We start from the raw sequence: 26,045 nt of genomic DNA, 5'->3' as shown, positions 1-26,045 counted from the left end.
AATTTTTATGGATCCCAATATTAAAAAATATTAGCTGTTTAGAAAATAGCTCTAGGGGAAAGAGGGAACAGAGATTTAAAATCCTTAGCTCAGTGTCTAATATAAATTAGTAATAGTTTGTATTTAACTGAAGTATAAGCAAAAGGGAGTTTCTTTCCTCAATGCTCTGTCCTACTGTGGCATAGAAAGTGACCTGTACATCTTCAGCCACAAAGAAAATAAAATAACAGCAGAAACTATTTCTGAACTCATTAACAAATTCCAGATCCAAAGAGGAAGAAAGAATTAAGAAACAGGAAACCACTTTCCATTTACAATGACTAAACAACTCCTGCCATGCCTGCCACTAACCTCTTGCCTCAGTGTAATGAATTGCAAGTTTTCATAGTTGAAATTCACTATATATGTATATATATGTATATACACACACATATATATATATGTATATATGTCTATACATATATATGCCAGATAGTCCATACTATATATGCACACATATACATATGTATATGTGTGTATACACACACACACACACACACACATTTATATAACATAGCATTGTTGACACTGTGCTGAGTAACTTGTCTATGAAACTGTCACAGATTATTTGGAGCTCAGAACTGGAAAGGGCTTCAGTGGCCATCAAAGGTAACAAGAATCCTCTCTGTCACATTTGTAACAAGTAGACCTTCTGCCACTTTTTGAAGACCTCTAGCAATGGTGAAACATTCAAGGCCCATTTTGGAACAGTGCTATCCATTACGAAGCTTTTCTTGCAATGAGTTACAATCTACCCCTGAAGTTTCTGTCCATGGTTTTTAGTTCTTCCTCCTGGGACCAAATCTAATTCCTCTTCCATGTGAGAACCACTGAACCATTTCAAGACTACTGCCATCTCATGCACCCATTAAGTCTCCTCTTCATATTAAACAGCCTTCAGCTAATCCTCATGTGGCATGGTGTCTAGGCCTTCACAGCCTTGTATCTCCTCCTCTGGGCATGTTCCAGCTTGTAGTATTCACAATAATTCAAATACAGTCCAAATTCTGGACATTATGCTTCTTTCTTGGATTACCTCCTACCCGTGCCTTGTCTAAATCTTGTATATACATAGTTACTTGCACGTTGTCTCCCCCTTTAGAATATGAGGCTCCTTGAGGAGAGGGACTGGTTTTTGTTTTTTGGCCTTTCTTCATATTCCCAGTGCTTAGGTACAGTGTCTACCACTTAATAAATGTTTGCTAGGGGCAGCTAGGTGGCGCAGTGGATAGAGCACCAGCCCTGAGTTCAGGAGGACCTGACTTCAAATCCAGCCTCAGACCAAACACTTGACACTTACTAGCTGTGTGACCCTGGGTAAGTCACTTAACCCCAATTGCCTAATAGATAAATAAATGTTTGCTGATAATTGATCTTAACACAGCTTGACTGCAACAGCTTTTTTGGCCACAACATCGCATGGTTGTCTCATATTAAACTTTCAATCTACTAAGGCCCCCAGAAATTTTGTTATTTTTTTCACAAGAACTGTTGTCAAGACAGTTTTGCAATTGTATAGTGAATATTTTTAAATTCCAGGACAGAGCATTACCTTTATCCCTATTAAATTTCACCTTATCTGATTTGGCCTGTAATTCTAACCTGTTGAGATCTTTTCAGATCCTGACTGTTATCCAACATGTTAACTGTCCTTTGCAGCTTAATGTCATCTGTAAATTTGATAAGCATGCTATCTAAGTTAAGCTTTCAACAGAATCATTGATAAAAAATGATGACTAAAGCAGGGCCAAGATCCCTAGGGGCCTCAGTTAGAGATCTCCCCCCCCCAATTGATGACTACTCATTGGGTCCAGTCATTCAACCAGAACCCAAACCCACCTAACTGCACTTTCATCTAGCTCACATCTCTGTCTGGCACACTCATATAGAATGAGAGATTTTGTCAAATGCTTTGTTGATATCTAGGTATATTACGTCCATGGAATTTCACTGATCACTTGGTCTAGTCACCCTTTCAAAAAAGGAAATAGGTTAGTCTGGAATGACCTGTTCATGAGAGTCCATACCTTCCTTTTCTAAATGCTCACAATCAAAGCTTTAGTAATGAGTTTTACAACTTTTCCAGGAATCAAAGTCAAGCTCATTGGCTTCTAAATTCCAGACCCCATCCTTTTATGAATGCCAAGGCATTTACCTATGTATAATCCTGTGGCCTCTCTCCAACTGGCAATGCTTTTTCAAAGCTCAGTGGTAGTAGCCCAGCAATCACATCCATAAATCTTTTCACTCTGGGGTACTGTCTGTTCAGGACAGCCTTAGTGACTGTGAATGTGTTTAGGAAAGGTAGGTGCTTTCTTTCCATTTTCTCTCCTAGTTTCCATTTCAACTCCTTGTTTCATTCTATTCTTTCCAAAGCAAGGGTAGAAAACCTTAATATTCTGAGTCCTCTGCTAATTTTAAACTAAACTTGTATCTATCTGAGCACCACAAACTTTGATGCAACTAGAAAATTCAATCACTTCAGATATTGCCTTCATGGTCCCCCAACAATTGAAGAGCTGTTGATGTAGACGTACCAGTCTCAGGACTTGTAAGGTCATTTTCATGCATGCAGAAAATAAAATAGGCCAGAACTTCAGATCACTTTTCATTATTTTTGGTATGAAACTCACTTTTTAAATTTCCCTTCAATCAGAGACTATGGCTCTACTAAACAGAAGTTCTTGCATATTTGACCCATTCCCACAGTAACACACTGAAGGTTTCTCGAGCATTGTTCCATCCCATAAATTTTGTAGCCTTCATGCCCCATACAGAGTGCAGTGCCTCAGTGGGTGTTGTCTATTATTAGGATGTACTGAAAACTGGGTAAAAGAGAAGGCAAAGGCAGGTAAGTCACTTTCCATATTCAAGTAGGAGAGGAGGCTTTGATTTTCAGTTGTTTCAATATCAGGGCAGTAGAGAGGTAGTATTGCATGGTAGTGAGAGCAATGGAGGAGTCTTGAGTCAATGCTTTACTCTGACATTTCCTGGGTGACTTGGGCAACTGAATTAACCTCTTTGTGCCTCAGTTTTGTCATCTACAAAATGGGGATAATAATAACAGCTTCCTTACAGTACTTTGCAAATAATAAGAACTCTATAAATTTGAGCCACTTTTAAAAATAATTTAAAGAGATTTTAACCCTTGCCATTCAACACAGTAAGGGCTGGGATGTACCAAAGGTGACAATGCCTGATATTCCTGGGTGGGAAGGGTGTTTTGGCCTCCTCAAAATAGACTTCACATATTAAAGAGGAGGGTAGGCAAAAATAATCTCTAACGAATAAACAAATTATTCTAAGTATTCATAAAAGTACAGGTAAATTACTTCAATGATTAACTTTGGTAAGTGAATTGTAAAAAACCAAATTCAAATGTAATAGACTTTCAAGGCTCAAATGAGGACATGAATGATTTCCCCTCTTGGATGTACCCACAATTCTCCAGAAGACAAAACCTGTTGAAAGACAACTCCCTGAGGGTAAGAGCTGTTTTTTCTTTTGATTTGGCTGCAGCCACTCTTCCCAAGCTGATTACACTATAACTCTATGCCCCATCACCCCCCCCACACACACATCCCTAAACTCTTTCTTCCAGCCAAACTGGTTTACTTGCTCTATCTGTAGGTGACATTCTGTCTCTGTCCTCTGTGCCTCTGGGTGTTCTGCTGCCTGTGCTAGAATGCTCTCTCTTCTTAGCTCTGCCTCTCAGAGCCCATGCTTCTTCTCAAGGATCAGTCTAAGGGCTACGTCCTACAGGAAACCCTTCTGGATTCCCTGCGCACTGCCACGCCCCAGGCAATCCCCCCAGTAGTTAATGCCCTTCCCCATTACTTTGTGTTTCTTTTGTACATAAATTGTAGTTACTTATCAGTATATACGTTGTATCTCGTTGTATCTCTCCCAGTAGAATGTAACCTTTCTGAGGGCTGGGTGGGTCTAGTTTTTGCTTTTTTGTATCCCCACAACCGAACACAGCGCCTGGCACACAGTAATTTAATAAGTGCTAGTTGAATTGAAATGAAATCCAAGTGAATTGAATTATTCGAATTTTATAAATTTCAGATCTATATATGTATATGTGTAGGCATATATGTGTATATACGTATATGTGTGTAAGCATACATACACACACACACACACACATACATATAATTACACTCTAGGTTTTTTAAAGCAACATTTGCCCAGGTGATTTTCTTCCAGGTTAGAATATCTATCTCAGTATTCCTCTCATTGGCCGGGCTGCTTTGAAAATCCTTCAAATAAGAAAATGTTCTCAGCACCTTGATGCACTTGAAGCCTGAAGCCATTGAACTGTGTCCTAGGGCAGTTTCTGAAGCACAGGGAGAGCAGCGAGCCTGGCCAAATTCAAATCCAGTCTCAGACGTTGACTAGGGAGTCACTTAACTGCTGCCTGCCTCGGTTCCCTCAATTGTAAAATGGGGGCAATAACAGCACCCATCTCACAGGATTGTTGTGAGGATCAAATGAAATAATATTTGTAAAGTGCCTGGCATATAGTAGGCGGTCTATAAAATTTATTCCTTTCCTCTCCTATCCCCGATAGCAAAAATGAGACAAAGCACGCACTAGGAAGCTCCCTAACAAGGTGAAAATGGTAAGCTGAGGCTCAGAGAGAATCTTCAAGTAGGCCAAGGACTTTACCTACATAATCTTACTGAAACCTCACAACAGCCCCATGAGGTGGGAGCTACCTTTGCCATACAACATCATCCCTATTTTACAGATAAGAGAACCCGAGGTTTGGAGAGATCAGTAATTTGCCCACGGCCGCGTAGCTGATGTCGGTGGTGAAATCGGAACCAAGTTCTTCCTGCCTTTAAGCCCAGGACCCTCCACTGCTTCTCCCCTTCTCTTCGGTCTTACACATACAACCAGAAGACCAGTTACTGCAACCAGGGTGTCATCTTTCATTGCCTTTGAAACAGCCCCTCACAGTCCTGCTCGGGACTCAGTTGCAGCTCCGAGAGACCCAGGAACGAGAGGGGCTCTTCCGAAGACATGCTGGACGCGAAGCGAGGATGTAGCTTGTTTTTCAAAAGCTTTTTCAAAGTGATATATTTAGGACCTATGAGGGGAAAGAATTGGCCAGTCCTTTATTTATCTTCCTAACAGGTGCAGCGTGGAGCTCCAGAAAGACAGCCAGCCTACTGAGGAGACGGTTCTTGCCAAGTGCAAAGCCCCCTCTAGCGTACAGTTCCCTTCTGGGCATTCCCGTAAAGAGACATACGAAACCCACCCCACGGATTGTTAGGATAGCAGAGCGAATTTTCTCGGGGGAGAAAATGGGAGGAAAAAAGATGACATGTTGGTCATGTTGGCTACGATTTGCCACCAAAGTCAGGAAGAAAATATTTTCTTCCCCCCAAAACAAAATCACTCCTTTAAATCAACAGCGTTTCTTGGCCCATTTGAGTCATGGAGAAAGATTTTTCTCCCTCAGAAATGCCTTCATACTTTTGGAAGTGAGATATCGTCCTGTGTCACTAGGGTGGAGGATGAAGGTCAGAGAGTAAATATGAGAGGAGGGTTCGCATGACAGGGCATGGCATGGCCCTGGCTCCTTCCCTGGCCCATTAGCAAAACTTTGAGCCATGCTTAGAAATAGGGGAGAGGTAACAAAGGCTGCTACACAAAACACCCAGTTTTCATGCTTGCCCCAAACTGGAACGTTAAATCTTTAAAAGCCCAAGAAGGAAAGAATTTATGGAAACTCTTCTGATCCAAATTTCCAAAAAAGGAAATTTACATAAAACTCAGTGTCAAAGGAACTGGAACAAAAAGCCAATACTTCAAATTTTGAAGGCACAAGAATAATCCACTAACTGTCTCTGGCCTGACCACCTGCTCTCAAAAAAGACCTTATGTAAAGAGACCTGAGATCAAAGCAATATGCTGGATTAAAAAAAGAAAAGAAAAGGAAGCAACAGAACAGAACAAAATGCAATGCAATACAACAGGCATACAACATTAGAGTTGGAAAGGACTTGGAGGTCATCTAGTTCTCCCCATCATTTTATACGTGAAGAAGCTGAGGCACAGAGAGGTTAAGAGCTTTGACTAAATTTATTACACACACACACACACACACACACACACACACACACACACACGTATGTATTTGGTGAGGCAATCCAGGTTAAGTGACTTATCCCAAGTCATACAGCTAGTGAGTATCTAAAGTCAAATTTAAACTCAGATCTTTCTGAGTCCAGGGCTGGTGCTCTATCCACTGTGCCACCTAGTTGCTCCAAATTTATAACATTCTTAAAGACAGGTCTGAGTCAATTCTCTGCTCAAAAATCTTCAATGGCTCCCTATTACCTCTAGTACAAAACTCAGACTCATTGGCTTGGTACTTAAAATCCTCTATAATATGGCTCACACCTAAATTTCCAGGCATCATATTAATCGTCTTCATGTACTCTACCTTCTTGTCAATTGGACTCTCCAATGTTCCCTTCAATACGTGTCATCCCATCTTTGGTTCTGTGTCCATGCAGGCTCTCCTCCGTGTCTGGAATGTATTCTGTCCATCTCTCAGAACCCTTTGCTCCTTCAAGACTTAGCTCAGACTTCACCTCTTTCTTGAAGCCTTTCCTACACAGTAAGTGCTTAATAAATGTTCATTGGGTTGAGCCTGGGTTTGAACCAAGCTTTTCTAATTCCAAAATAAATGTTGATGCATCCCACCAGCCTGTTCTGTAGAAACTAGTCTTGGAAGCTCATTTCTCCACATATATAAAAAAAAAAGCAGCATGATTATCTACCTAGGAATGTCTCTCTCATTAAGATATGACATTCTCCATTAGAAATTAAGTTCCTTTAGGGTAGCCATTCTTTCATTCAAAATATTTGTATGGGGGGAGGGAGTAGCTAGGTGGCACAGTGGATAAAGTGGATAAAGCTGGCCCTAGAGTCAGGAGGACCTGCATTCAAATCCAGCTTCAGACACTTGACACTAGCTGTGTGACCCTGGGCAAGTCACTTAACCCCATTGCCTAGCAAAAACAAACAAACACGGAAAAAAAGCCCACCTCAAAACAAAGTATTTGTATCCCTAGCACCTAGCATAGTGGTTGGCACATAATAGGTGCTTAATAAATGCTTGTTAATGAGATTTGTTTGATGTATGAGGATTCCTATTTTAACAATCTTTCAAAGACCATCAGAAAAGAGTGGCTATAATGTTCCAGTTTCATATCACAATTCTTTTTGTTTTGTTTTGTTTTTTGTTTGTTTTGTTTTTTAGGCAATTAGGGTTAAGTGACTTGCCAGGGTCACACAGCTAGTAAGTGTCAAGCGTTTGGTCTGAGGCCAGATTTGAACTCAGGTCCTCCTGACTTCAGGGCCAGTGCTCTATCCACTGTGACACCTAGCTGCCCCCCGTATCATAATTCTAAAAATGCAGAGTTGAGATGGGAGGAGCAGAAATGGCCAATGGAAGGATCCTTTCTAGAGCAATGAGATAAAACTTCCAAATTCACAGCAACAGAATTACACGCATTTGAAGTTCTTTCCTCTAGCCTATCTCAAGGCTTATTCTTGAGAGTGTAAGTCCTATTCTTTACTGGCTTCACTAAGCCACAAATCCTGCTCTTAATAGAGCAAGGCTCTACTTGTGGGTTTGTTTTTGTTGTTCTGGTCTGGGTTGGGCATTAGGAGTGGAAAGTAGGGGACATTACAAACAATGAGGCTCCCAGATATCAAATAAAATACAGTGTCTGCCCATGTGTGTGGAGATAACAATGGACATTCAAAAAGAATATTCCTTCTTTTCCAAAGGGGCTCCCTAGGGCACTAAGAATGTCTTCAGTGGATTAGGATCTGTCTGTCTTTAATGAGACCTCCATTGGAATTCTACTGCACCCTAAGACTCAGGCCCATTGCCAAACTCTTAGAATTAGCTCCTTCTAGGTTGATGGGGAGCCATGTGAAACATCCTTTTGGTTGGGGCACCTGAAAAAGCTGAAAACTCTCTCTACTGAGCTACTAACTCTGTCTTGCTTCAGGGATGGTCCCTGGATCTCTAAAACAGACAAGGGCTGCTGGATTGGACCAATGGTTCCCTTCTGAGTCACAGGAAGCAGTCAACAGTAGAATGCTATTCTAGCTAAAAAAGACAAACAAAAACCCAAAATCTATAAGTCCTAAGCACACCTGCCCTGGTGGGAGGGTTTCTGCAAATGGTGTGAAATTAGCTTGGGAAGGCTGCCAAAGGCCACCAGCTTGGCGGCCTGCTGGGTTCATGCGGCTATCTTTCAGGAAGTGGTTCATGGTGAACATGATCGATGCCGGTGCCAGCAAATCACAACTGGAAAATTAAAAAAAAAAAAGATCGTCTGGGATATTGAATGAGTTTCTGCATTCCCAAGGACAAAATACTAGAATGTAGATTTATTAATAGAAGGGCTCTGTAATTTATTTGATCACTGTTTCAACCTTTTGAAGAAAAACATCTTGTCTGATTATTCATGGACTTTGGCTGTGTGACCAAGGGTAAGTCACTAAAGCTCCCTGAGCTTCAGTTTCCTTATCTGCAAAAAAGAGATAATAACAGCTATAGCACAGACCTCATAGGGTGGTGGTTAGAATTAAATTAGAATTAAATAAATTATATGTGTGTGTGTGTGTGTGTATGTGTGTGTGTGTGTGTGCATAAGTGCTTTGCAAACATTAAAGCTTGTATAAAGTTAGCCATTATTGGTATAATTTTTTCAGACAGGACCTTTAATTTTATTGGTGTAAATATCTCCCATAAGGTAACTCCCTCTACCAATGCCAGCCAGGAACTAGTCTGCAACTTGAGATCTTAGAGGATTACCTGAGAAGTTACTGGGGTCACACAAACAGGACATGGTATGGGTAGGGCTTGAACCCAGGTCTTCCGGACTCTAAGACTAGCTATTTATCCATTATACTACACTGCTTCTCATTATTATTATTATTCGTTATTAGCACTACCAGTATTATTACTTTACATAAACAATTTTTAAACCAAATTCTCTGAATAATGAGAACTAGCCAGCTGGAAGGCACATATACAAAGCCTGCAGACCCCAGGAGGGCCAGTACACGTAGAAGGTCATGAGAACTTCTGTCTCCACCAAATGTAAAACTCAAAATCTCTGTTCGACAAGAGGCAGCTTTGTCTGTTGCACTCTCTGAACTGCCTCGATGTAGTCTAACATTGCCTTACGGCTCCCGAGGATAGAGGCGGTGCAGGTGGGTGGAAAAGGCCCTGGGTGTACAGTCAGAGGGCTTGGCTTTGCTGCTCATTACCTGTGTGACTTTGGGGAAGTTGTTTAACCTTAACAGACCTCAGTTTCCTCCTCTGTGAAGTATGTGCATTAGAGGGCTAAGCTAGTTGACCTCTTTTTTAAAAAATTTTTTTATTGATTTCATTAAATATTTCCCAATTACATTAAAAAAATTTAATTCATTTTTTAAAAATTTGAGTTCCAAATTCTCTCCCTCTTTCCCATCCCTCTCCTGAACCTTAAGAAGGCAAGCAATATGATATAGATTATACATGTAAAAGTCATACAAAACACATTTCCATATTAGCCATGTTACAAAAGAAAACACAAAAAAACCCCAAGAAAAATAAAGAAAGGAAAAAAGTATAAAGCTAGTTGACCTTAAAGATCCCTGCCCCTAAGTCTTGAGATTCTATAAAAGGATTCTGAATGTATCCGGTCATGCTATTTGCCAGTGATTTGGCGAGATTTTCTATCACACAGTGATCAAAATCAAATAATTAATTCCATAACCTGGGAATTACTTTGTGAAGCTTTGCCACACTGTACTTTCTTTGAAATAATAAGAACTAACTGTGATCTTCTAATGTAGTCATAATAATATTTACTTTGCCTCTAAGTCAGTTTCCTCATCTGTAAAATGGGGATATTAATAATAGTTGATCCTCACAGGATCAAATAAGAGAAGACATGTAAAGCTTTGTAAACTTTAAAGTGATATAAAAATTCTAGCTGCTGTTAATCACTTCATTTGAAACAGGAATTGCCTCTGGTCCTGTACTATATACTATATTAGGGAATAGGAACTGAACCTCTGATTTGATTGGTACAGGGAAATAGCTCAACCAAGTTAAGTTGGTTGAGATCTCTTCTGCCACTTGAAGTCTTAGAGAGCTGCCATCTTAGAGATGGGCCATCTACAGTTGTCCTGATCTATATCTGGCCACTGGACCCAGATGGCTCTGGAGGAGAAAGTGAAGCTGGTGACTTTGCACAGCCCTGCCTCACTTAAATCCAATTTAATTGCACCATTTTCCTAACATCATGGTCCTCTTCGAGAACAAAGGACAAACCACACACAATAGAAAGCTTCCACCTCCAGCACTGGGATGCAGAGACTTGCCCCAAACCCAGGTCTTCCCAGCTCCAAACCAGCTCCGAATCTGGCTTTCTATCCACTCTGCCATCTACACCATATTACCTACATATTATGGGATATGAGAAAGCCTATCATAAGAGGCCAATCAATCAACAAGCATTTATTAACCACTTACTACGTGCTACATGTGCTTGATGTTGTAGCTATAGATGCAATAAAGGAAATAATTCCTATTTGAAATGAGCTTACTTACAGAGGTAAAGCATAAAATCTTTCTCTTTATATGGATAGAGATCTATGTTAATAACAGAACCTTGACAGTTATACTGGGGGAAAAGGAAGTCTTTCAGAATTCTTTCCCACCACAAACTCCCGAACAGTTCAATAAATATTTTTTAAAACCTGACTGTGCGTGCAGATGTCAGTGAAGAATGCTAAACCAGCCCCTCTCATTGGTCAGAAAATTCAGGGGTCAAGGCAGCCCTGGCTAGGGTGTTGTTGCAATCAAAACCAGGGAAAGTCACATAAAAACACTGGTGTCTGTGAGCGTCTCAGTCTGCTAATCATGCTCCTTTGGGCTTGAAATGAACTAACCCAGCCTGGTCCTCTATAAATTTAGGACAGTTAAAAATGCTAGAAGTAACATTTTGGTTTTAGTCAGAAATCGCACAAGGCATTCCTCCACCAGTAAGCCTTGGAGTAGCCAGTCAAGTGACAGATCAAATAAAGAGGACACTTAATGCACATGCAAATCATTTGCATTACAAATCAGACACTTTAGAAGGGTTTGGACTGTCAGCCTGAGATTCTGGATTAAGCTACCATATTCATGCATGCATTTGGTGCAGCTATTTTGGGTGGGATACTTCATCCATCATTGTCCTCCAGTACTAAGTAAGGCCAACTAGTAAACTGATCACCCCAGCCTGTCAACACTCCCGGCTTAATGACATAAAGAAAATATATTGAAAAGATGTTTCAAATCATGCATTTTCCTTCATAGTTTAAGCTGGAGCCCAAGGACATGCAGAATCTTTCCCAAGGGCCTACAAAGGAATGACTGGGAAGCATTTAAGAAACTTTAAAACGAGAACTGGATGCTTCTTAATTTGTCCCTTATGGTCTCTTCTAATCAAGTTCTATTCTAATTTGCACAGACAGATTTTAAGGGTATAGTAAGCAGTAAATGAAAGATTAACTGGATGAAATTATTTCATTTTGAAGATTTCCCTTCCAAAACTAAGCCTGGCATATGTGTTATTAATTTGGAGAAATGTGAATAATGTAAAGCCAAACTTAGTCATGCTACATTAAAGCAAGTTATTAATTTTTATCATTTTTATTCATTTTAAATGATGAAGTTCAAAAAGGGGGAGAAGAGAATATTTACCAATATATGAAATGAATTCCCAGAATGCTCTTTTTGCTGATAAATCTTTTTCTGCATAATGGGAAAATGTTTCCTCATTGCTGGATATATGTACTCTTCTCCATTAAGTCATCTAAAAACTATAAATTTACCAAATAAAATGTCCAATAAAATCCTCAAGCAAACAAATCATATTAGTGTGCCACATAGGTATAGTCTTTTTCTACATATCTGATATATCCTGTGGACAACCAAGAGAATTTAATAATCTAGTGGACATCACAATTTCATAAATTGTGAATAAACTTAAATCTGTCAAAGATTTCTATTTGGATAGTTTTCCATGAATGCCTTAGCCTTGTATTTCTGACATTAGCAAAACAATATTGCATGTCTAGTTGGCTGCCCTGAACTTTCTTCATTTGAAACCTTATCTCCTTTACTAGTTCAATCTGTTAAAAGAAGGCATTTCAAGTCTTACCTCAAACATCACAAATAAACATGAAATGTCTCTGATGAATGATTTTAGTGGTGGCAGTCTGAAAACAATACACCTGAAAAGGTAACTTTCCAACTATAAAGAATTTAAATGCTCCAAATTATATGGACACACAAGATTAAACTTCTGGTTATTCCAAACAAAATCCCTTTACAAATTTTGGGAATCAGCTTTTCCCCTCTACTGGATAAAATGCCAAAGGTCAGGACTATTTCAGTTTTATCTTTTTGGGGAGCAAGATTTTCACTACAACAGAATTATCTGACCTAAATTCCCTGACATAACATTTCCTCCCTAAGCCACACTGATGACACCTAGGTTATCAGGCATTTTTTTAAAAAGACCTTTGACTTTCTTTAAAATGCAATGAAAAGGTTGAGAGACTCGTCTTACCCTCTTTCTTGGTGGGCTCTGGCATTGTGGAGAGCTTTCTTCTTCCCTGTGCTGGTTGATGGAGACCCCAAGGCCTGCTGAGAGATGCTGCTGGTCAGTTTGACAAGCAGATGGGGAGAATTCCTGGGCTTTATATATGGCCTGGGGCACTCAATCACACTGGCGCCTCCTCTGTCCACCGTGCAGAGATGCTGGAACTTGACAGCTATGGGAGCCTCGCTCACTCACATCTGTTGTCTGCACTCTGCGCTCTCCCTACCATTGGAAGGAATCTCCACTTCAGCTCATGTGGCTGAGGAGAGAGAGCACCTCTAACTTTCTAAATTCAGCAGCTACAGCTGCATGTTCTCATTCTTTCTCCTCTTTCCCTCTCCCTCCTTCCTTTCTTCCACTCATCTTCAATCCTTTTTTTCTTCCGCCTTCTTCCTCTTTCCCCTCTATTGTCTCTTTTCCCTCTCTTCTCTTTCTCCCTCCTTTCTCTCTCCCCTCACTTCTCTTTCCCTTTTTTCTCTCTTTCTTTCTAATCCTGTCTTTCTCCTTCTTTCTCTCCCTCTTCCTCCTCTCTTTTCTGTCTCCTTCCTTTACTTCTTCCTCCTTCTCTCTCTCTCTCTCTCTCTCTCTCTCTCTCTCTCTCTCTCTCTCTCTCCTTTTCTTCTCTGTACCCTTCTCTCTTCTGCCTTCTTTTCTTTCTCTTTTTCCTATCCTTTTACTCTCCTCTCTCCTTTCTTTCTTACCTTCCTTTCTTCCAGTCTACTCTTTTCCTTCTTCTCTGCTCTTTCTCCCTTTGCTCTCCTCCTTTTTTCTTTTTCAACTCTTTCTCTTTCTCCCTTCTCCTTTCTCTCTTTTCTTTCCTTTTTCTTTCTCTCCTTCTATCTCAATCTTTCTCTGCCCTACCCCTTCCTTTCTCTTTCCCTCAACCTACTTCTCACCCTCACCAGGCTCAGAAATCAAAAGATTTTGCCATATAGTTTACAGATTCTTGCTAGTGTAATAGAAACTTTTGCTTTTTCACCAAGATAAAAAATCAGGGAATAACTTTGATAAAATTACATACTCATTTAGCTTTTCATTAACAATTGACTATTCTATCATATAATAATTTTTATTTTTCCACAAGGTACCTGAAGTCGAACTAAATGTTCATGCTGAATTCTTGGTTTTACTGTCTCCTCCGGACAGGATAAAGTAGACATAAACCTAGCTCCATTCATCCTCCTACAGAGACTTTTAAACTACCTAAATGCTGGCAAAGAAAAACATATGGAAAGTCTCTCACCGTTTTATTTCAAAAGTACACACAAGTCTACCTTAAAATATAACTGAACATCTTTGCTTTTTAGGAATGTGCCAAACCTACTCAAAACCAGTTAATTCCTTAGAAAGTTTTCATGGAACAACAGATCAGTAAACCACAAACAGTAAGTTGAAATCGTTTGCCCATTTGCAGGAACAGCCCACAGCAAAAGGCTTGGAAGCTACTTTTCTGTTTGATGAGAATTAAAAAGAAGGGGATTTGGCATCATGGGACTTGGCTGGTTCCACAGCTCTACCTGTGTGACCTTGGCTAAGTGACTTCATCTCTCTGGCCTGGTCCCCTCCTCTGTTAAATGAGAGGGGGCAGGATAAGATGATCCCAGGAGTCTGCTCCTGGAGTCTGGGACATGCTGGAGCTGCTTTTGCAGTGGTGATGAGATGATGGGTTTGTGTTGAGGCATCCATACTTTCTCACCCAATTTTCCTCCTGACTCTCACATCTGCAACCTATCTCATTAGCACCATACTTTAACCAAATAGAAAAAAAAACAGCTGAGACAACCTCCTTTGCAAAGAGTGTAGAAAGACAGGAACACAATCCAAGGTTATTCTTGATACTAGGTCTCTTATGCAACTGCAGATGTCATTGCTCACATAATTTTTTTTTCTTTCACTCCTGGATACTATTAAGGGCTAACAGGCAGCCTATAGGTAATCATTTGAAAAAAATTCTTTTAAAATTTGATATTATTCTAAAGGAAATAGCTCACCTTTAGCAGGCTAGCATTGAGATGTCACACTATTAAAGAACCTAATCAAAGTGTTCTCATTTGGAAGTTCTAGTCCTGACTAATGAGCTGTGTGTCTTTGAGAAAGGCGCTTAATCTGTCAGGGCTCTGGTTTCATTTGTAAAATAATGGGGCTAGACAGAATGATCTCCCAGGCTCCAATTCTCTGTGATTCTTTTAGAGTTCTGAGCACTGGATTTGGAGTCAGAAGCACTGGGTTCAAATCTCAGCTTGGCTACCTGTTCTCTGTGTGAGTTTGGGTAAGTCTCTGGGCATTCATTTCCTTGCCTTTAAAATACTGGGCCAGACTTGTGGGTCTCCAAGTCCTCTCTCACCTCTGACATGTCAGCAGGCTCACTGAAGGGTCCATTTTGTTTGGTGGTGTTGGCTGTACATAGGACCATGCTGCAGAGGGATCACTTTTCAGCATCTCCAGCACGCGGACAATTGCATATGAGACACGTTCAAGGACAGCATCTCACATTGCAGGAGAATCTTTACAATGACAGGCAGATTTCATGCATGCCACCGAAGAGGTGAGGGGACATTATTGGTTCGTGACACACTACAGAAAGAAACTCAGAGGGTAGGAGATACTTCTCCCTTTACTGACATGCACATCTGCCAGAAGATCTTCTAACCTGGGTGCAAGTTGGTGTGACTGAGGCAGTCCTGCACTACCAAAATGCTTGATTCTTGGAGGGAGCTGAAATGCAGATGAAGTCTGAGAACAAGAAGTAAAAAGAGGGGGTTTATATTGAAGGGAGATTAAAAATAAGGCTCATTAGCCAGACTTCCATTTATAGGATCACAATGTGACCTGGTTCCACTTGACTGATACAGAACCATGTAACCCCTGCTTGGAGAGGGAGCATGGCACGGTGGACAGAGATAACCAGAGGTTCAGAAAGATCTGGTTTCAAGTCCTACCTCATTCAGCTGAAATTGCCCTCTGAAAATGACCAGTCATCTCTTATTTGCCAAATCCAATGACCTTTTTGTCAGTTTTCTTGGACTCTGTGGTAGTTAAAACGTCGACTACTTTCTCTTCCTGAATATTTCCTCTTTGCTGAGGCAGGTTGGGGAGCAGTGGATAGAGTGCTGGGCCTGGAGTGAGAGCTGACCTCAGATACTCGCCAGCTGGGTGACCTCAGGCAAGTCACTTCACCTCTGTTCGTCTCAGTTTCCTCATCTGTAAAATGGGGATAATAACAGCACCTATTTCTGACTGTGAAGAGAAAGTGAAGCTGACAATTTAGCTCAATTCTGCCTCACTTAAATCTGACTCATGCACAAGACAAGATGTCACCCACGATGCCATCAGTCCTCTTTGGAAACAAAAGAGGAACAACAACAACTTCCCAGGGTTGTCGTGAAAATCCAATGAGACGACAGTCGTAAAGTGCTCACCACTGTGCCCGGTACACAGTCGGTGCCACATAAATGCCAGCTATTGTTCTTACTATTAGTATTAGATTTCCGTGACACCACCCCCTCCTGATTCTCCTTTCCCTACCTGTCCACTCAGTCTCTTTTGCTGAATCTTCACAAAGGGCATGTCCACTAATGGGCATCCCCCTGGCTCTGACTTGGGCCTGCTCTTTCTCCTCCATCCTGTGTCATGACCCTCTCTAGCTTCTACAGGTTCACTTAGCATCTCTATGCAGATGAAGCCCTGATCTACATGTCCAGCCCTGGGTTCTCCCCTGAGTTTCCCCTACCTGCCTTCTGGACACCTCTAACTAGATTCCCACAGGCATGTCTAATTTAACATGTCTAAGACATAACTCATTATCTTTCCCCCCCAAACATTCCCCCTTTCCGCCTTCCCCACTCCCTCGGTCACTCAGGCTCAAAGCCTTGGTGCTCACCTTTAACTTTTCACCCTCACTCATGCCACACGTACAGTCTGCTGCCACATCTCATTGCTTTCCACTTTCACAACATCTCTCTTTGCCGCCTTTTTCTCTCCACTCGTCCAGACCTCGTCACCTTCCACCCCGACTGTTGCAATCGCTTTCTGCTCCATCTCCCTGCCTCCAGTCTCTCCAGTGTCCAATTCATCCTGCACTTAGCAGACAAAACGATGTTTCCTAATTCATGCCCCTATCTGATAAACTCCAGTTGCTCTAGGAGCAAACCTAAAACCCTTTGTTTAGCATTGAGAGCCCTTCACAACCTGGCACCTTCCTATCTTTCCAGTCTTCTTATATCTACTTCCCTCTACATACGCTGTGATCCTCCATGTTGTTCCTCAGAATGGCTACACATGGAATGCCTTCTCTCTTCCAGCTTCTAGTTTCCCTAGATTCCTTTAAGATACAGTTTAAATCCCACCTTCTGAGGGCCTACTAGCTGCTCAAGAGTTCCCTTTACTCTCTATATCTTATATTTGCTTATTTATTTATAAAGTCTCCCCCATTAGAATGTGAGCCCCTGGAGGTCAGGGCCTGTTTTTGCTGTATCCTCAGCACCTAAATGCATGTTGAATGACTGGCACATGCTGGCTATGTGACCCTGGGAAAGTCACCTCACCTCTTGGTGTCCCAGGCAACTGTCTAAGACTCTAGGGTGCAGCACAGGAACTGATGTGCCTTGGGAAAGGGAGCTCTTCATGGACAGCTCCCTTCAGGCATAAAATCAACATCTGGTGATCAAGATCAAATGGTCAATAGATCAATCAATAGGTATAGACAGAGAGTGATAAGTAAGATATAGATAGATAAATATTTTTAAACACCTTAGCTAGAAATCAATCAGTCACTGCACAAGCATACAGTAAACACCTTCTATGAGCAAGGTGATACAAGGAAATGTAAAAACAGTCCCTGGCCTCACCACCAGAAACTCAAGTTTTGATAAACTTAAACTATTTTAATAAATTGTCTGTTTGCTTGTTAGAAATATCTGAAAGTGCTAATGACTCCTTGGAAAAAGTGGCAAATTATTTCCATTTGAAATCTTCAGAAAGGAAATGGATATTCAGTCCATTTGGCAAAGATTTTCAAGTCTCCTTGGGGTACCATGACCCTGCTCTTACTGGGTGAGAACTGTGACATTAGACATGATGGTGATCTTCAAGCACTGGAAAGGAAGTAGGAATAGATGTGCTCTGTTTGGCTCCAGAGATGGCTTTTCCAGCTCAAAGTCTATGGTTTAATTTCACATTTGCCTCTTACAGCTTTAACCATAGTAGGCTTTGAACAAATGTACCATTCCCTGCCCCTCCACCCCCTAGCGATAGGTTATTTTTTACTTTCTGAAGCACAGATTTTTTTTTAATCTTTCAACTTTACTGATGCAGACATGAGAATTAGAACACACTTAAATTAAATGTCCAGGGTCTAAAAGAAATTAAAATTAGCCGAAGTCCAAAGGAAGTCAGGCTTTAGACAATTAAGTAATCTAATAAAAACTGAAGCATGACCCATGGAATTATTATTAAAATTCTCTTTGGTCTAACAATGTTCAGTGCTACAATAATAATATAGCCACAAAATGCTTTAACACATTCTCTTTTTTTATCTTTACAAAACAAGCAGGGAAAGGAAAGTTACACTGATTCATAGAGGAGGAAATAGTTTCCTAGAGATGAAGTCATTTGCCCAAGGTCACAAATCTGGGACATGAACCTATAGGGTAATGGAGAGACACATTGGTGGCATGAGCAATGAAAAATTGTGTAGGTGTATTGTAGAGGATACCATCAGAGAGATGGATGTGTGACAGAAAAATGAAGTGGGCTGGTCATGTAACAAGAGCAAAGGACAACAGATGGATGGATGACCCTACGCTCCACTGGTACCCATGCAATGTCAAGCGAAGGAGAGGAAAGTCCCCAGCTTACTGGGTAGAGGATTAAGGGGAGGACATGGACCAGACCTTCATGGGATGAGAAGGCATGGATGGGTTGGGATCTGCATTTTAAAGGCCATTGCCTGCATTTAAAGGTCTCTCATTGATGAAATCCCAGGATTGGGGGGGGGTGTTCTTGTAACTTGAATAAATGGATGAAGAACCATTTATTAAGAACTTATTATGTGCTAGGCATTGTACTATGTCCTAGGAATAGGGATACAAAGACCAAAAAAGAGGTCCCTGCTTTCAGAGAGGTTACATTTTAATAGGGGAAGATAACATAGATAGGGGAGTGAGTGGTGGCCAGGGAGGAGTGTTTTGGTCAGGGAAGTCACAGCGATGGAGAGCGGCATCATAAGACAATTCACTGCAAGTCCTTTCTAGGAGTGGCAGAATTGGCTTGATGTCCCCAGATCGAACTAAAGGTAGAAAGTGGGGAGTGGGCATGGGGAGAGGGATGCACAGTGGCATGGTATGAAGGTGGGCCCTGGGAGCAGCATGGAATGTCTGGGTCAAGAGAAATATGTTCACTGATCACCAGTCAAAATCCCCCAGGTGGGAGCTGGATGGATGGATTAGAGGTGGAGAATGGAGCCCAGGAACATGGCTTGAAGGTACCTGGGGAAGAGTGTGGTAGGTCTGAAAAAAGTTGTGATACGAGTTAGAATACTATTAAGTTAACAAGAGGCCGCATGGACTAGTCTGAGAGCTCTCAAGAGAAAAGGTTCACTTCTGGCTGAGAAATCAAGTAAGATCTCTCTTTCTCTTAAATCTGGTTATTTGAGCTTTCTTTGTGGTTTGGACTCTGGACAGAGTTTTTGCTTTGTATGAGACATTTCAATAAAACCAATCTTTTAGGCTTCTTAGACTAGAGTTTAGTGTCTTGATTATGACCCTGAAGATAATGAAGAATTATAACAGCCCATACTTTCCTACAGCCCACTGAAGTGTACAAAGCCCTTCCCCTACAGGACAGGTATCTACTTCATCTGTAAAACAAAGGGATTGGATTAGATGATCTCTGAGATCCCTCTCAACTCTAAATCCCAGTTATCCCTCTGTAGCCTCCCGGCCTTCACTCTGAAGATAGTCTGCCTAAGACTGTCTTAGGAGAGAGAAATCATATCTGGGAATGGACTTATTGGCACCTATGTCTGGGCTTGATGGATGGCATGGTATGGCATGATGTCACCTACGATGCTTCTCTTTCTTAGAAAGAGCCTGCACCCTGTTAATTCTCAAGAGCAAAATTTGTTGAGGTACAGATCTTTCTGGTAGCCCAAAATAAAGACAGAAAGGAACCCATTTCTCCTCATTGGCCTAGGGGTTCCTGCAATGCTGCACACAGGGCTGCTTGCAGCCTGAGACAGGGGTCTCTTTGAGTCTGACCAGTCACCACTGCAACATGAGATTCCTTCTTTCTCTAGTGAGACTATAAAAGGAGTGGTTCCACTCAGCTCTGGGGCAACTCCTAGGCGTTCCCGTACCCACCTGATATTAGTGGGACCCAAAGCATAACTCTGGAGGCATAAGAGCTGAAGCTCAGGGTCTACTGTGCTTTCTGAGAGCTACAATTTCAGGACTAGGGGAAGTGGACTGCAGGACTGAAATTAGCATCTTTAGCATTATGTGTTTCCATTATATACTCATTTCTAGCCCCTTAGAAATTGATCAGTGTTCTGCTGGACCATCAAGCTGACAACTGAAAGGCCCCCAGATGTTTAAACTCAACTGATTTTCTAGGAGGGAGTAGATGAGGCAGAGCATTGTGATAATCTCCACTGCTCTGAGAATGACAAATACTTGCATTGCAGTGAATTTAGGCCATCCTAATGAGAGGACACATTCCCAAAGATGACTTCTTTGAAATGGGAAAAAAAGACACACTCTCCACTCTCCTCCCCCAATTTGCTTCTCTTCTGAAGGGTCCTGTGATCCTCCTATTCCAGAAGGCTTGCAATCTCAGTCACTTTTGCCTCTGTACACTAGGGCCTAGCATATAGCATACACTTAACAAGTACTCATTGAATGGAAGTAAATCAAATCTTTGATTCTTTCCTACCCTTTACCAATCTGCCAAGCCCTATCCATTCTATCTTGACCATTTAATATATCAGCTCTCACATAATTCTCTACTCACACTGACACCTCTCTAGTTTAAGCCCTTATTAACTTCTCCCTGGACACTGAATTACTAACTGCTCTCCTGACTCTGTAATCTATTCTTCACACTGCTTCCAAATAATCTTCTTAACACACAAGCCTGACCACATCATTCCCCTTGTCAAAAGGTAAAATATGAAGAAAAGTCATTGGCCTGGAATTCAAGGCCCTCTCCAATTTGTCTTCTTTTGACTGTAGCAGCAAGAGGAAAAGATTTCAAGTTAGAGAACCGAGTTCAAATCTTGGCTCTGCTGCACACTTGTCTGTGTGACCTTGGAAAGGTCATGTCACATCTTAGGGCCTTCATTTCATCATCTGTGAAGTTAAGGCATTGGACTAGACAATGCCTAACGTCCTTTGCAGCTTTGAAGTTTGTTATGAGACCCCCAGGAATCCTATGCCTCCAGTCTAATTTCACATACCTTCCCTCCAGGCCACCTGGTCCTTGGTCTCGTCCTGCCTTCTCCTACCTGTACTGTGTGCCTGGACAGCCCTCTCTCCATATCTCTGCCTGATCAATTCAGTTAGCAAAGCCTTACTGAGTGACTTTTCTGCGTTAGGTGCTGGGGAAACAAAATTAAAAGATGCCCCTCTAGGAGGTCACACTCTGCTGTGAAGATGATATCCTTCCTTCAAGCCCGGTTCAGGTGGCTCTTCCTCCATTAAGCCTCCCCTGATAAGCCTCCCAAGCACAAAGTGACTTATCTTTTCTCAAATCTCCTCTGAGTTCTCTGTTTTGCCCCTATCTCATTGTACCTCAGTGTCAGCCTTATCTGCTTACCTAGGATCACAGATTTAGAACTTGAAGGGACCTTAGAGAGACCACTGAGTCTACCCCTCCTCCCATTTTACAGAAAACATAACTGAGGCACAGAGAAACTGACTTGTCCAGGATTACAAAGCAGTTAATGTCTGAGATAGAACCCAGGTCTTCTTGATTCCAAGTCCAGAGCTCAATGTTGTATCCCTGTAGTTAGATTGTAAATTCCACGAAGGCAGAAATTGTGTGTTCTTTTTATTTTTCTATACCCTCTGTACCTAACACCACATGTTATAGGTAGTTGTCACTTAATAAATAAATGATTTTTAGACTGGATTAAATTGCCCAGTGGATTTTTTTGTTTAAATTTAGTCTTTCCCTTTATCCTGTTTTTCCCAGTTTGTTTCTTAATGTACTTAAGGCTCCAATTAGAGTCAGAGGCCCTACCCAATGTGGGTGACTGATATTAGCCACTGGGCGTAACTGTTTTGAATAATTTAAACATTTTTGCATTTTAGGAATAGCAGTTAGGGCTATCTGTGCTCCCCAAAACCCCCAGGAAATCCGGGGAGTTTTTAAAGCATCCTTTTGAAAAAAATGTCCTTCTGCTCCTCATTCTTAGAATAGAAAAAAAAAATCCAAAGCAACAATTCTGTCTTCTTGTCTTTCTGTAATGTGACTGTCGCTTCTAGCCCATACCAAGAACAAGTTCATGCCCAGATCCTTGCCTGCTATCATTAGATACACTGTCTCACCCACCTCATTTTAAAGCCCAAGCATGTTAAGCTCTCTAAGCCTCTGCTCATAAGACAAACCCTTCATCTCCCAAATTAGTCTTCTTGCCCTTTTCTGGACCCTCTCCAAGGCTTGAATGTCTTTTTAAAGTCCCAGGCTCAGTGTTGCACACTGGTCTAAATGAGACTTGATGAGGGGAAACCTCTTTGTTTTAAAATCAACCTTTCTGCTTTCGAAACGCCAAGAGCTCCTTTTAATTTATTCTTTTAGCTGCTGTGGATTCCGCTCTTCATGCCTTCCTAGTGAGTGTTGGAGAGAGGAAAATGAAACGAGCTAGGAATCAGGAGAGCTGGATTTGAATCCTGTCTCTTGTATTTCCTAGCTGTTTGACAGGTTTGGGCAAGCAAGTCACTTCATCTCTCAGCTTCCTCATCTGGAAAACGGAGATAACTGGAGGCTTAGGGTTAAGAGGAAGCATCAAGGTGATCTAGTGCAGCCCTCTTGTTTTACAGATGAGAATGTTAAAAATCTGCACTGTGGGGAAACTCTCCAAGGGCTATAGAAATAATAGGTGTTGCTGCAATTATGCATATCTTCAGGGTCTTGCTGGGAGGTTTCATGATCAAAACACTAAAGCCCAAGAAAAGTAAAAGATGATTCTGTTTGAAATATCTCATGTACAACAAAATCTCTTGTTTATCCGGAATCCAAACCACCAGAAAGCTCAAATTACCTGGACTTAAAAAAAAAAGAAGCCTTCCCTTATTCCTCCATTCAGAGGGGGTTTTTGTTATTTATTTATATATATTTTTTATCATTTCATTTCATTCAAGTTGATGTAGTAATAAGAAAACTAAGTGAATATCCAATTTATCTTTCTTTTTTAAGTAGCAGCAACTTTTGGAGAATATGATAGGTCCAAAACAGTTCTAGCCCAAGTAGATTTTGGCTCTGATACTTCTCTCTGTCAGGTCTTGAGCAACCCACTTGAGACCTCTCTAAACCTCTCTAGGCTTAGTTTCCTCATCTATAAAATGATCACAGGGTGATCTCTATGTCTCTTCTACCACCAAACCACATGATCCTATATAGTGATAACGGATGCTCCTAATGAATCAATAATCATTTGATGACTACTTAATCAGTTGTAAATACAAATGGATTCTAAAAACGTTAATTTAAAGTCTTGGGAGAGATCAGTGAGGGTTTTCTTATTGACTGCTTGAGTCCCAGAAGTATTATGTAAAAAGGGGGGGGGGTTCAAAACCAAAAAAGAACCCTCCGAGGAAAGCTCATTACAAATTTAGAATGGAGTTACTCACGTCAACAGGGCAAAATGAACCACATTTTCACTCTTCAAGGTACTGAGCAGAATAGCTGTAAACACATGAAATAATTAATTAACAAGTTAAAATGGGATTATAGCACCTAACTCCTTGCTTTTTTTATGAGGATCAAATATGATAATATTTGTAAAAGACTTAGCACAGCGTCTGGAAAATAGTAGGTACTTAATAAATGCTTGTTTCCTCTCTACCTTTCTTTTTTCCTTTCATCCTTCATTTCCTTTCTCCTTCCTTGAAAATTTATAATCTGTATGTTATGCATATATGTAATATATATACACATATGTAAATTGGTTCATTGAAATATTACACGCATATGTAACTACTTAATCAGATATACAATTTAATCAGAAAAGCCCATGCATTAGCTATTCTGTATTATGGGTCTTTACAGTTTTGTGTTTAAAGTGAGGGCCACCACTAAAGGTCACCGTGCTTCCCCCTCAACACCCCTGGGCTAGATGATCTCCAGTCCTTCTGGGTGGGTGTGGTGTACAGACCACTTCGTGACTGACGAGCCTTCCCACAACATGTGCCCTTAAAGACCAGCCTTTCCTTTATGGCTGCAGCTGCTATTTGCATCTCTGAGGAGGCCACCATTCTGCAAGTGCCTTGGCTTGGAAAAACCAAACCATCCCATCCCTGCCTGTGCAGGCTCAGCCTTCCCTTTCTCAGTAGCTCCCTGCTGTGCCTCCCTGCCTAAGTCTGTGGTTCTTTACTCTCATCAAGCTGTCCTTTTGGCCAGAACTATTTGTCTGGAAAGGCAACATGAAGATTTTACTTCCAATATAAATATAAGTGTAAATGTAAATATTAATAAATGTGTAAATATAAATGTAAATGTAAGCATAAACATGTAAATATAAATAAATGTGTAAATATCAATATACATGTAAATGTACATCAAAATATACATGCAAATGGAACCAGAAATATATATGCAACATAAATTCAACAATCATCCCTCTGGAAATCTGAAGGAAACCCCAAATGAGAGGATGTTGCGCCTACTATGCCTGTTACACAGCATGGTGCCAACGTGGCCCTAACGAGCCACAGAAGCTTTGAATCTCTATGATGGCAGGAGGACATTAGGATTGTGCAGCACTGCAACTTTTGTATCTTTCTCTGCCATGATAATGACATCTTGGGTACAAAAAACTTCCCACTACGTTAAAAAAAACATTGTCAATCTCCTCGGGAACTCCACTTAGAACTAGGGAAGCAGTGACTTTGGAGTCAGGACACTGGGGGTTCAAATCCCAGCTCTATCACTTACTAGTTGCATGACCAGAGACAATATACATCTTGAGCCTTAGTTATCTTGCCTATAAAGTGGCCATACTAATACTCTTTAATATAATATAATAATAATAAATAATAATAATACTCATACTGGGGAACCTGAGGCCCAATGGGATCAAGTGACTTGCCCAAGGTCACATAGGCATAGCTGCCAGAGGCAGCATTTGAACCCAGATCTTCTGCCTCCAGAGCCAGGAATCCTTCCTCTGCCCTGATCTTTGAGCCCAAGATTCAAAGGATTCTAGGGTGACCTTGTGACCCTTTACAGCTGACTTCTCTTCTAATTGAAGCTGCTCTAAAATCCCATGATAATTAGGATTCAAAAACAGATTATACTGAGGACGGGGAAATAAAGCCCATTTCTCTCCTCCCTGCCTCATAACATATACCCTTTAAAAGGCAAGTAACTTTTGGAACCCTAGTGTCCACAATCTACAACGCTCAGAAGAAATCACAACATTTACCTCCTTGTATGGTAATGCTTCCCTCTCAACTCCCTAGCAGAATTTCCTAGCGGGGAAACCTAGCTGTTCAAAAAACTGATTAATCTTTAGAGTTCCACTTAGTAGTAGGGGAGTAGACCAACTTCTAATAACATATGCCAAGATAAACTCCAAATGGATAAATAACTTAGAAATAAAAGGTAACCCAAAATTAGAAACTAAGTGGGGTGATCGCCTACTGGGGAATTGCTAAGTATATCAGAGAAGCAAATAGGAAATTGCCTTTCAGATCTATGGATAGGGGAATAATTCATAACTACACAAGCAAGAGAGGATTACATAAGATAAAACTGACAATTTTGATTATGTAAAATTATTTTTTCTAACATAAACACACTGAATGTAGTTAAAATTAGAAGGGGAATAAGTAACAGGGGAAATCTTTGTGGCAAGTTTCTCTGATAAAAGTCTTATACGAGTTAAATAATGACCTGAAAAATTAAAAATTAAAAAAGGCATTGAGGGAGCAGTTGCTTTGTCAGAAGTCAGGAGACGGGGGTTCAAATCCCACTTGTAATACTCACTAACTGAGTTCACTAAAAAGAGCCATGGGGGTGGGGGGGGTGGGGAGACAGCTAGGTGGCACAGCAGATAGACCCTGGATTCAGGAAGACCTGAGTTCAAATCCAGCCTCAGACACAACACTT

General features: G+C 41.0%; 1 protein-coding gene across 1 annotated transcript in view; it reads right to left on the bottom strand.

The window, feature by feature from the left end:
• The window catches only part of MYBPC1 (myosin binding protein C1), a 108,175-nt gene extending 95,303 nt beyond the window's left edge, over positions 1-12,872 (bottom strand). Inside the window, exon 1 of the mRNA XM_078146791.1 lies at positions 12,687-12,872. Within this exon, the coding sequence (XP_078002917.1) occupies positions 12,687-12,711 (25 nt within the window). The 5' untranslated portion in view covers positions 12,712-12,872. The remainder of the gene's footprint in view (positions 1-12,686) is intronic.
• Positions 12,873-26,045: the final 13,173 nt, after the last annotated feature.

This window comes from Phascolarctos cinereus, unplaced genomic scaffold (genome assembly GCF_003287225.1).
Source record: "Phascolarctos cinereus isolate Bilbo 61053 unplaced genomic scaffold, phaCin_HiC Scaffold_1;HRSCAF=81, whole genome shotgun sequence".
In the NCBI taxonomy this organism is placed as follows: domain Eukaryota; kingdom Metazoa; phylum Chordata; class Mammalia; order Diprotodontia; family Phascolarctidae; genus Phascolarctos; species Phascolarctos cinereus.
This window is presented reverse-complemented; position numbering and strand designations above follow the sequence as displayed.